The sequence below is a fragment of the Barbus barbus genome (assembly GCF_936440315.1).
Source record: "Barbus barbus genome assembly, chromosome: 4".
NCBI lineage: Eukaryota > Metazoa > Chordata > Actinopteri > Cypriniformes > Cyprinidae > Barbus > Barbus barbus.
The window spans coordinates 23733751-23746500 of NC_136732.1; the positions used below are offsets into that span (position 1 = coordinate 23733751).

At 35.1% G+C, this 12750-nt stretch overlaps 1 protein-coding gene across 1 annotated transcript in view; it reads right to left on the minus strand.

Annotated features, from left to right (window-relative positions):
- Nucleotides 1-95: 95 nt before the first annotated feature.
- Nucleotides 96-12750, minus strand: part of LOC306869083 (protein tweety homolog 2-like) — a 54488-nt gene continuing 41833 nt past the window's right edge. Inside the window, exons 6-14 of the mRNA XM_079415678.1 lie at nt 12184-12256; nt 8597-8666; nt 7715-7770; nt 7037-7129; nt 6858-6950; nt 5759-5901; nt 5497-5673; nt 5305-5383; nt 96-1289 (exon numbers count right to left, since the gene is read on the minus strand). Of these exons, the coding sequence (XP_079271804.1) occupies nt 1209-1289; nt 5305-5383; nt 5497-5673; nt 5759-5901; nt 6858-6950; nt 7037-7129; nt 7715-7770; nt 8597-8666; nt 12184-12256 (865 nt within the window). The 3' untranslated portion in view covers nt 96-1208. The remainder of the gene's footprint in view (nt 1290-5304; nt 5384-5496; nt 5674-5758; nt 5902-6857; nt 6951-7036; nt 7130-7714; nt 7771-8596; nt 8667-12183; nt 12257-12750) is intronic.

The following is a 12750-nucleotide window of genomic DNA, read 5'->3' on the forward strand; positions in this document are numbered from 1 at the left end:
ATGAAGTCGCAATCACCCCCCCCCCCCCCTTTTTTTAATTCCACGATAGAAGCAGCCTTCCATTACAGCACAAATTAAGAATAATAAAAAAAGTAACTTTCAGTAAAAACTATTTATTGAATGAAATGTCACAAAAACGTATTACATTAACAATAATAAAAAACAGCACTTTTTAAATGTTATGACTAATAAAGACAATAATAGTGGTAGAATTCAACATGTATAATCTAATCTAATTTTATTATTTTTCCATTCACTGGGATAATAAACAGCTGCCTGTCCGAACAGCAGTATTATGAACCTCAATAACAATAATTTCTTTAGAAATGGCCAGGTCTATACAATACGTCAGTGGAAACACAAAAGTGTTTAAACTAGAAAAATAGGCTTTGTCAGCTTTGATCTAGCTTGAATACACAGGCATACAGACAAAGATACTTTAAAAAGCTTGAACCAACACACACCTAGTCTGTCTGTGATTTCCAAATTGTTCATCCCCATATCTACCATTGCAGAATATGATTATAATATTTATCTTTGTTCTGTGCCATGACGCTCATAAATATAGTCTGAAATGAATAGCAGACATATTTGTCTACTAGATTACAGACATTTATATTTAAAGAGAGGCACCAACAAAACACCATGTTCCTCATGCAAAACATGTTCATTACAGCAGACCCTCACAGAAGCCCATCCAATTGATCATTTCTCTCATTCGATATGATTTGGTGTCTATTTAACCTGTACAAAAGTCAAGAGCATATTAATTAAAGGCTCATAATCGAGCTCAAGGCCTTTGTGTGGTAAAAAGCAACCATTATTTTTTCATTATCATTTGCTTTAGCTATTATTCACAATTTGCATGCCCTAAGCTGAAGTGCTAATCAAAACTTGAATCTCGAACACCAGGCTGATCCAGTTGGCTGCTATCACAGAAAACAATTTATTAATGATCTGGTGAGCCCCTGAGGAGAATAAGCGAATATTTACATGGTCAGAGCTCACCCATAAACCTCTGAGCTATCCTTTGCCTTTCTCGATGAGACTTGGATGGCATGCAGTCTTTGAGAACTCCCTTTGATGCATTAAATATTTGTGCTTTAACATCCACATGTGTCCTCCTTTGAGATGAGACGAGAGATCGCCTATTAAAGGAACGCATCTCATGCAACTGGAGACCTCTTGAGAACGAGGAACCAGGAAAACTAAATCTGGAAGTCTGTCCCGAGGTGTCTTATTTGGGCATCAGTCATAGACAGGTAGGTGGTCCTCATGCTGGGAGAATACTGCGGTTGTTAAAGAAAGAATAAAGAAACAAATGTTAAAGGTGTTTGACATTAGATATTGGTATTTGTGAAAAACAGTCAAAAGACCCTCAAGCCCCGTTCACAAACACATACAGAGATCTGCACTGAAAAAAATCACTAATTTTCAATGAGAGTTGATGTTTTGACATGAAATAAGGTAAAGCAATCCTTTTTAATGTGATGTGGGCGTGGCCAGTGCCATTATGCAAATGGAGAGCAATGCAGTCACTACCATTAAAAGTGATGACATTCTCACAAACTTCCTGTCAGATACTTTGTTACTTAGCTTTACAAATATATATATATATATATATATATATATATATATATATATATATATATATATATATATATATATATATATATATATATATATATGCACACACTACCAAATGTTTTTTAAGGAAGTATCTTATGCTTATCAAGGCTGCATTTATTTGATAAAAAATACAGGGAAAAAAAAAAGAAGAAAAAAAAAGCAATATTGTGAAATATTACAATTTAAAATAATGATTTTCTATTTTAATATATTTTAAAGTATAATTTATTCCTGTGATGCAATGCTGAATTTTCAGCATAATTTCTCCAGTCTTTAGTGTCACACGATCCTTCAGAAATCATTCTAATATGCTGATTTATTATCAATGTTGGAAACAGTTGTGCTGATTAATATTTTTTTGGAACCTCTGATACTTTTTTTCAGGATTCTGTGATGAATAAAAAGTTTAAAAGAACAGCATTTATTTAAAAAAAAAAAAAATATTTTCTAACAATAAACATCTTTAAAAAAAGTTTATTAATTGAACACATCCTTGTTGAATAAAATAATGAATTTCTTTCAAAAAAAGAAAGAAAAAAAAATAACTGACCCCAAACTTTTGAACTTCATTGCATATTGATTACTAAATATGCATATATAAAAAGTGTATGTGCATATATACACACACCTTTCTATATATGCAAAGTGACTTGAACATGAAAATACTAACTTGCCAAGAGGACTCGCAAGCACTGTGTGTGTCAGCAAGATGGAGGAGTTACTGTGAGCAATTTCACTGCTCTATGTGATTAGTTTCTGCTCATGTACTAGAAAAATAAAAATAATAATAATAAAAAAGTAATGCGTGGAAACCTCCAGAAATGAAATCACTGTATGTGTGAACAGGACTTCAGGCAAAGAAAAAGGTGAGTTGGATGAATTTTTGGCAAAAGACAACATCTGAAAAACTGCTCAGTGCTCTTATATATAAAAGGGGACCTATTATGCAAAAATCACTTTTATAATGTGTTTGAACACAGTTGTGTGGCCGCAGTGTGTGAAAACAATGGTAAAAATCCACCCACTCATTTATTTATAATCTTAAAAAATCATAAACAGTCTCTCAGAACGAGCAGTTTTAGATTCTTCCTCTGTTCACGTCACTGAGGGGAAAAGTCCCGTCCATTTGTGACGCTGCCCTATTAGCATAAACACAGCACTGAGTGAAGCAGTAGTACTCCGCCATTACTGTTTACATGCTGTAGCTGCTGGAGATACACAGTGTCAACGCCAAAGAGGCATTTCAAGTGTTGTGTTTTGGGATGCACTAACGAACATATAGTCTCCATTAACTTCCTCCATCTGAGCCGCTGAGGACACTGTGGTTAAGTTTCATTGTCTAAGGAAATGTCCTGGAAAAAAATCGGTAAAATCCCCAATACGTGCAGAAATCAATACCAACGCTTCGTGTGTGAACGTAAGTATCACGCGTTTGTTTTCCAAATTGCCCTTCTGAAAGAGCTTCTTGGCACTCTGTTAGGCTAATGATGCTAAAGCTACCATCGTCTCTGCCTGTTTTCACTGGTGCTGCCAATGAATGATCATGAATAGGAATGTGGTAGTTAAAAGTTGCATATGAAAGCAATGTGAGTCGATCGCTTCAGGTTGTTGAGCTCATAATCACGAGTGGGACTTATAAAGTTTGTGATAGCATGCCATGCACCATGAGACCAGCTATGCTGTTATTTTTATCGCGCTGTGCTCCCTGTCTGTGTAATTCATAAATGCAAATTTATTATGCACAGTACAATCAGATGACTATTTTTTTCTGTAAAGATGACAGGCTTGTACTAATCGTGGAATGTTTATTTGCAATGGCTAGCACTGCTAATGTGGAGCGTGAGCTCTTGAAGCTCCGCCCACTTCTCCGGGAGCACCAGCTCATTTGCATTAAAGCAACATACTCAAATACAGCGCGTTTTGGCTCATACCCTAAAAGTGGCAATTTTAACAAGCTATAAAAAAATTATCTGTCGGGTATTTTGAGCTAAAACTTCACATACACACTCTGGGGATATCAGAGACTTATTTTACATTTTGTAAAAAAGATCATAATAGGTCCCCTTTAAAGGGATGTAAAGAATGTTTATGGAGTGGGTGATGATATCCTCAGAGGAAGGAAACGAGAACAAAGAGAGAAAAGGCATGTTGAGGGGGGGACGGGCACACTTACTGTTTCTAAATGTCTGAGGATATAACTTCACATGTGATAAAAGACAGGAAAAGAACTGAGTTAGCTGTGAAATATCATTGTGTGAATACAGACTCTTGACAGTTCAAAATGAAGTTGGGAATCGGTTCATTAGACAGAAGACTGTCCTGTGATGAGTTTTACGCCTTCTGCAATGCTTCAACCAATTCGACTCACTAGATAATCCTTTCAATTACACCCTTTCATTTATGATTCATCTTGCAGCTCACAATCTGCACAAGTCTGATGAACAATTCGGCTTTGAATTAAATCAAGACAGGACTGTTTTTAATTAATTTTCATTAATAATTTAGTATTAATAATTAATAGTAATTTTTCCTTATTCCCTTTATAACTGCAAGGATATTCAACAAAAAAAGGAAACATCAGGGGGCAGTAATGCTCCATGTCTGCTTTCAGCTTCAGTTCTTGTGATTTCGAACACCACAATCACACAAAGCAACCTTGGACACAGGTTACATTAATGAAATCTTATTGGCCCTAATATAACTTTCACCATAATTAAGAATTATGATGAATATACACTATACCTTTCAAAGTTTTGTGGTCAGTAAGATTTTTTTAAATGTTTTTGAAAGAAGTCTCTTATGCTTAACAAGGCTGCATTTGTTTTTGGATCAAAATTACCATATAAACAGAAAATTCTGAAATATTATTACACTTTTAAAAATCCGTTTTCCATTTGAATATATTTTATAATGTAATTTATTCCTGTCATGAAAACTGAATTACTCCAGTCTTCAGTGTCACATGATCCTTTAGAAATCATTCTAATATGCTGCTCAAGAAACATTTTTTTACTATTATCAATGTAGAAAACAATCATGGTACTTCAAAAGAACAGAATTTATTTAAAATACATATATTTTGTAGCATTATAAATGCCTTTCCTGTTCAATTTAATAGATGCTGAACAAAAATATGAGTTTCTTTTTCATCTTACATACCCAAAACCTTTGAATAGTTTAGTAAAGTGATAATTAAAAGAACAACTGACAAAAAATGGAATATTTCTATGGTCTGCAGAAGAAAGCAAGTCATACTGGTTTGTAATAGTGCTAAAAATCCGCAACTACCTCAAGATATGATACACATCATAATGTATTATATTACCAGTATTGGATTGCAATTTTAACTTTGATTTATTTTTGTCCAGTAAAAGACAGTATGGAGTATTTTTACCAGTTTTAACCATTTACACTCAATTAGATGACCTAGCTCTTCAGGAAATTTTAAGAGAATTTACAAACAAAAGAAATTAATTAAATATAGTATTAATATTATATATAATGATTTATAATTGATTTAGCAGAGCTCTATTGTGGAATGGCATGAGGGTTGGGTATGCAGTTATTTTAATTTTTGCAAAACATTAACAGAACGATGGTTGGTGATATAGAAACCATCAAATACACAAAAATGGAATAAAACTGTCAGTAAATGGTAGATTGAAATCAAAATACCGATGGTGGTGGTGAACCGCTCCCAATCAACGGAACGTTTTCATAGCGAGGATTTCTTTCAAATAGCATGGACTGGTTCCTGCAGGAGAGGAAGAAAGATAAGTGGGTCAGCATGAGAGAAAACAACAGCTCTCTCTCTCTCTCTCACTCACTCACACACACACACACACACACACTCACACACTCACTCACATGTACTCTGGTGTGCTGGATGTGGCCTGCAGTGGAGGATGCAGACTCGTCTGGCTGCCCATGCTGCTGCTGTAGCTGCAGAAACTGTGAATTTGAGCTCGGCTGGGGTTATACGGCGTTATGCGTCTCGGCGGGTTAAAGGGGTCCTCCTCATCGATATCATCATAATCCCTGTCCCTAAGAACAACCAATCACACGTCAGCCACACCGATGGTCTCAGGTGCCATGCACTACAATTACACGGCAGGAAGGTGGATGGTACCTGATGGTGATGAGGGTCCAAGCACGTGGGACAGCACACAGCAGGGCACAGAAGGCACAGGCTGCCAGCAGAGAGAACAGGCACAGATACAGGAGCCCCTCCACACCATCATAGCAAACGCCCAGCAGAGCCTCCAGATAGTCCTGCAGGACCAGAGCGCTGTTAGAAAAACACAGGACCTAACCACGTTTCTTATTTGTTTTTAAGTAGTTTGAGATAATAATTCACTATTATTTATTAGAGGAAAAAAACTGCTTCACTGCTTGTTAATATTTGAAAAAGTTTTGCTTGAAAAATTTAAGTTAAGTGGTGCAACCGACATGCAGAAAAATATAGACCTCTATACCAAGGTCACCTTAAGAAAAATAATATTTGATTTACCATTTTGAAAATAATTACAATTACATGAAAAATATTACTACTTTATACTCAATGGTTACACCACATGACATTTTTAGAGACATTAAATTTAATATTTGGTTGTAAATGGAAAAAAAAAAACTATAAGAAATCAACAAATACAAACAATAAAATTATTTGAAAAACCTGTCTGCAAAATCCAAGTCAAGTGGCGCAACCAACATAAAAGCAGAAAAAAATTGAAAATTCAACATTTTTATGAAAAATCAAGGTTAATTCAGGTTATAAAATGTCATGTGGTGCAACTCCCCCAAAAATATTATGTATGAATTGGGAATATTATATTTGTAAAATAAATAAACAAATGACCAACAACAAAATACTATTTATTTAAAAAAAATTATACATTGAAATGTTTTCAAAAATAATAATTTGTGTACAGTTACATGCACTGAAGGTTTAAATCACTTTTTTTTTTTTTTTGATGGTCACACTTCCTGATATTTTCAGGAGACATTAAAATTTTGAAAATGGCATAAAAGTGAAAGAGTTTTAAATCCAATTTTTTAAAAACAATTCTCCTGTTCTTTATCATGAACACTCTTATTTGTCATTGTGGGCGGTTTTGGGTTAAAATAGTAAAAAAAAAAAAACCGTGAACAAGACTGGCGATAGGTAGAAGTTAGACTATTTGAGATGACAAACTCATAAAGTATGTTAAAGTACAAATGTGACTCACTTTATGCAGACTACGGCAGTCCAGCAAGGCGGTAAGCTGGTGCAAATTGAACTCTGAAGAGTTCAAGATCCGCTGAATTCCTAGAAGATCTTTCTAAAATGATTCAAATTGGAAAATTAATGTTTAGAAAAAAGGATGTAGAGAATGTGAAGCAGAACCCTCTTTGACAGCACTCTCACCTCTGCAGTGGGAAACACAGTGACAGAAAACTGCAGCAAACCTTGCACCTGTATCTGCATGGTGGTCAGAGACCTCTGGAAGATGGTCAAAGACTGCAATACAGAAACAACAGCAAATCAGACAAACATGTGACCTAAAGCAGTCGATCCACTGACCTAAATGATTTCTACATAGACATGCTATAGGTTCTGCCTTCTGCAATTACTAGTAAAAGGTCATTATCCATGCTGAGGATTTGCATTTACATCTGGATTAATGGTTATTAAGGTTTAAAATTTGGTTAATGGTTACATCTGTCTTATACATCTGCTTTATGACATTCCCCCAGAACATTTACTTTAATAGACCCTCCAAAACAGCAGCTTAACCAGCAGAGAATGCTGTCTAAATCAGTGGAAAAGCTTTCACAGGATTCCCACAGGCAATGCGAGAAAGCCAGACAAATCTAATTATCCCAAAACTACAGACAAAAGAGACCCCCTTTGATCAAAGTTTATTTTCATATCGCCTATTCATAATTTAATTAGCCACGCAGATTTTTTTACAGAAACATTATAATGGCTTTAACATGGGTATTTGCCTCAATTAGAAGTCAAATGAATATGTAAGCTCCCTTAATTGCTTGTGTCAGGAGTTCAGGGAGGAATTGAATGCTGACGTGCCGGGGAATCGTTTACCTGCTGGAACGGATTGGGAAGACTCTGGCTGCAGTATAGGTAATAGTGCACTATACCTGCAGGGGACACAGAAACACAGTGAAGATTCAAACAGCTTACAGTCTGTGCCATTGAATGAAACTGAACTAGCAAAATGGGTCATTTGGAAACCATCATTAATAATGAGCACATTAAAGGAATAGTTCAGCATAAAATTATAATTTGCTGAAAATTTACTCACCCTTAGGCCTCAGTTTCAACTATGGATCCTGTGTAGTGAATAGGTGCCGTCAGAATAAGAGTCCAAATAGCTGATAAAAACATCACATTAATCCACATCGTTTAAAGTTAAAATGCCTTAATATTGGATTCGTTAATCACACACAGCTTTTCAATTCACAAAATAATTGATGGACTGGAGCCATGTGGATTACTTGTGGATTATTGTGATGTTTTTATCAGCTGTTTGGACTCTCATTCTGATGGAACCCATTCACTGCATCCATTGGTGAGCAAGTGATGTAATGCTACATTACATGCTAAATCTGTTCCGATGAAGAAACAAACTCATCTACATCTTTGACGACTTGAGAGTAAGTACATTTTACAAGCACAAGTTTTCATTTTTGGGTGAACTATTTCTATTTTTGGGTGAACTATGACCACCCACATATCAGCTATTGAGTATTAAGCCACCAATCACAATAGAGATCATTTAAAGGTAAAGTAGCAAAAACTATTTCATTCTAAATGTCAGAGAGTGTGGAAAATGATTGTGTGAAATTACATTATGTTTTTGGTGCAATAAACATTGACTAACATATAGGATATGCCTTTGAACAGCTGTGTTAAAAACATCTGGTTCATGCAAAGGACACAGGAATATGGAGCAATATTACTTACCCGCACTTAAGGAGTCTTTGGTTTGATTGACAATGAACTTGTCAGGAGAGACACAAAAGTCACTGGCACCCTAGAACAGACCAAACAACAAGTTCACAAGTACAATTCTGCAAAACTGGTTTTAAACAAAAGAAAGAAATCGAATGGCCACATAGCATTTGATACTGAAAAAGGATCAAAGAAACCTGTTATGAACCCTTTTTCTGCACTGATAATCTTCTCTCTAACAAAGCTCTGAAAATCTCATTCATGCATTTTTCTGAATGCACTCAGATTCAAAAGTGACAAACTGGAAGGCAAAACCAACTAGATTTTAATTCCAACACTAGGTATAAGGATGCCCTTGATTTAAGCGACATTATTACCAATCGTTTCCTAGTTAGGTAAGGTTAAGGGTGAGGTTAGGACAACGGTGGTTTGTTGGACAAGAGCATTGTTGTTGTTGTTTCAAAACCACTATAGAGTGATTCAAATGGGGTCCCAATGGTAAATTCTCTCTGAAATAATAATAAAAAAAGGAAAGAATGCAGGTGTGAGAGTGACATGTTCCTTCAAGGCTTGTTTCCACTCTCTCTTACTATCAGTAACAGGAGGGAATCAATGTAGTCAGGCACTGCTGGAGTAATCCACTTTACTGCTGGGCCCGACCTCTGCTCTGACCCCTCATTGAGCAGTCTTAAGTTCTGTTCCCTCCAGACATCCTGACTGAAGCGTCGGCTCTTACTCTAATCACTGTCATGCTCACTGTTAGCCTCTTAATGTGTAGCTCCTCAAAGATTAGAGCTAAAAAAAGTAAGCCAATTCACTGACAGTTTAATTAATTTCTTAATTGAAATTAGAGATATTATTTAGAGAGTAAAGATTCTAACTCTAGTTTGAATGACAAAATAAACAGATTTCTCAACTTTTAAAAGGAAGAAGAAAAATCATTCCATGTATTTTGTGGTTGACAACCAAGACTGTGCATCCAAACAAACTCTACGATATAGAGTTTGATTGGATGCATGGGAAAACTAGTCTAATTAATAGATGGACAGATGGATTCAGGTCAATTAGTTGATTCATTAAATAAGGATTCAGGAATGAAACAACTATCTTTATTAGTGAGTCACTAAATGATTGCCACTGATTTGTTCAAACTAGGGCTGTCACGATTCATCGATTTGTTGCGACTAGTCGATTTTTAAAAATCGTCGACTTCATTTTTCTCGCGTTGACTAACCGGCAAAATACCGGAAGTGGCGCATTTCACGGACGAGAATCCATAAAACACATTTTTAGACTATTTTACAAGGCTGCACGATACATTAAACCTATTTAAAAATTATTAAGCATAATTGTGAATTCACAAAAGCTACGATTTAATTGAATAATTATATGCGATGCAGTTTTAACACAGTATATGGTCTTTAATTATTTCCATGCGTGTAGGTTAAGTTTGTGTGTCTCTGCATGTTGTTGTGAGTTTGTGTTTATTATAACTTTCATCTGGGAACGCAGCGCGCGCCATTTCATCAGATTTGTAAGGTAAATCATTTATAAATCTACACAAACACAGGAGAATACATCACGATTTCAAAATAAAAGCTCAAACCCTCACTCTGAGTTTACACGGTTTAATGTCCACATATTCATTTAATTACAGCGGCTGTAGCATTTCTGTCCTAAAGAAATGGCCAAATATTAAAGATTAAGTGTAGCTTTGAATTAAATGGTGCTTGGTCAATATTAAACAGTAATGTGTAAAAATAATCGTCAGGCCGTCGGCGCCTCCTGCAGGCCTTTATTGTAACGCGTAATCTACATTAGCTCTATTGTTTATAATACATTATGTATTTTAACAGTTTTGTTCAATAAAACCATATGATTTCTTTCTTTTGATACTTAATTTGAACTAATTATTATTGCATCATTGCTATTATATATGTACTTTAAGTCATTTTAAAAGCTATTGTTCACTTAAATCCATTTTTATTACCACAAAAAAATTAAAAAGATTATAATTATAGGGCCCTATGAAATCCGTTTTATTTCCAAATTTAGTTTATTAAATTTTATTAATCAAAAAGCCTGTCTAATTAATTGATTTTTACAGTTTTATCTCTACCAAATTCTGTTTTCCATTATTTTCTGGATTCCATTTTAATTGTTCCATTAAATTTTAATAATAAAAAGCATATCCAATTAATTGATTTTATATTTTAAAAAGTATTTTTCAGAAATACTGCACATTTACATTTTTCACCTAAATAAATTCTGGTAAATAATATTTCTGGTAAATACTCCTTTAAAAAGTGTTTTTTGATTTTAATTTTATTATTATTAGACTAGAACACGTGGATATGTTGTTATTCTTACACTATAATACTGAACTTTGATTTCAGTGATTTGGACTCTGAGATGGACACTTGCTTCTTGCACTCTGTGTTGCACTTCACTTTTGCTTTAAAAAAGGATTTCATGAAAATTTGGATTTCATTTGGTTTAATAAAATATTTTTAAGTAAAATTGTTTTTGTTTTGCGGGAAATTAATTGTTTAGATTAATCGATTAATCAGAAAAAAAAATTAGTCGATAGATTAATCGAAATACAAATAGTCGTTAGTGGCAGCCCTAGTTCAAACACACCAGTTTGTTCAGAATCATCTGTCATTGTTCAGAATTATCAGTCATTTTGTAGCTTTTTGTTGGTCGATGTTGAATCTAAAATGTTTATTGAACTGTATACGGGCAATATCACTCAATCATTATATTAGTCAAATTATTAGTGAAGCATATGGATAAAAACAAATAAAAACAACATTTCTGATTTGATTATGCCTAAATATAGAATTACTATAATAAATATATTTCATTCACTATACATATTTATCATATTACATTGTATTTTAGAACAACATATGTTTCATGACAAAATGCTAATAGCACTTACTATTTCTTTCACAGCATTTGTTAGTTATAAACATGTTCAAGCAATGTTGAGGATTCACAATTGAGGATTTGGACTACTAATGAAAAGTGGCATGTTTGATGTCAGGTAAGTGCGTCACAGGAAGTGTAAAGTACCCGAGATCCCCCTTCAATACTCCAGTGACATCATGAACAAGGCACTTAGCTCCTAGCTGTATGGTACTGCACACCCAATTACTGTATTAGAAGTCAAAACTAAATATAAGGCATCTTCAGAATGTTAAATACAGGTTGCTATCTTTATTATGCATGCAGCCCGAGAAATGCAGAGCTGAAAACCGAGGCGTGACATGAGACAATTGTAAATTGGCCTGTTTAGTGGCACAGAGAGAACGGCTGTTTACATCCGTTAAGCCAGTGGGCGGTCTAGTTTAAATGACCAGGGCTTTGTAATCAGCTTTTCAAACTGGCATGTACCACGAGATGCATAAACGCAGTCACTGAACCCTGATAATCTCCTAAGAGTTCACACAGCTCATGTCCCTCTACCCTTACAAACATTCACTTAAAAAAAAAAAATCCAGGACAGTGTTAGTAAATGAAGTGACTCATAGGACACTGGACACTGATCAAAAGGGGTTTAAAGTAGGCAGTCATGTGAAAACACAGTAACTTACCACAGCTGTGGCTGTGCCCGCTCCTAATGACGCCCAACTCATGATCAGGGTCAGTACGCCACACACCATAATACTGAAATGAGAGAAAGAGAGGAAATAACAGCGAGATGCAAGGTTAAGCATGAAATTAAACACTACCTTGCAAAAATTTGGGTCAGTAAAATCTTTTTTAAAGTAGTCTCTAATGCTCACCAAGGTCAAAAATACAGTAAAAACAGTTCTGTCATGACAACTCTCGGAGTGATTTGCATGGTATTGTACATGACAATGTTTATGTATTTGGTCTTGGCGGAATAGATCTGCTACGCTGCTGCTGCGGCAGAGCAAGTTCCGAGACTTGCTACTGCCAATACATCCACAACATGCTGCTGTGAGCATGTAAGAAATACTGCTGCTGCACATACAACACATATGAATAACCCCCATATAGCATACATGACTCACCTCGTAGCAGATCTATACAGGTGGAGCTGGGGAAGGTGGAGGGTTTCTGGTTATTGCTACCACAGATATTAGCTAAATATTTGAATGCTGAGCAGTGAGCTCATTGGCTACCGATACAGGAGA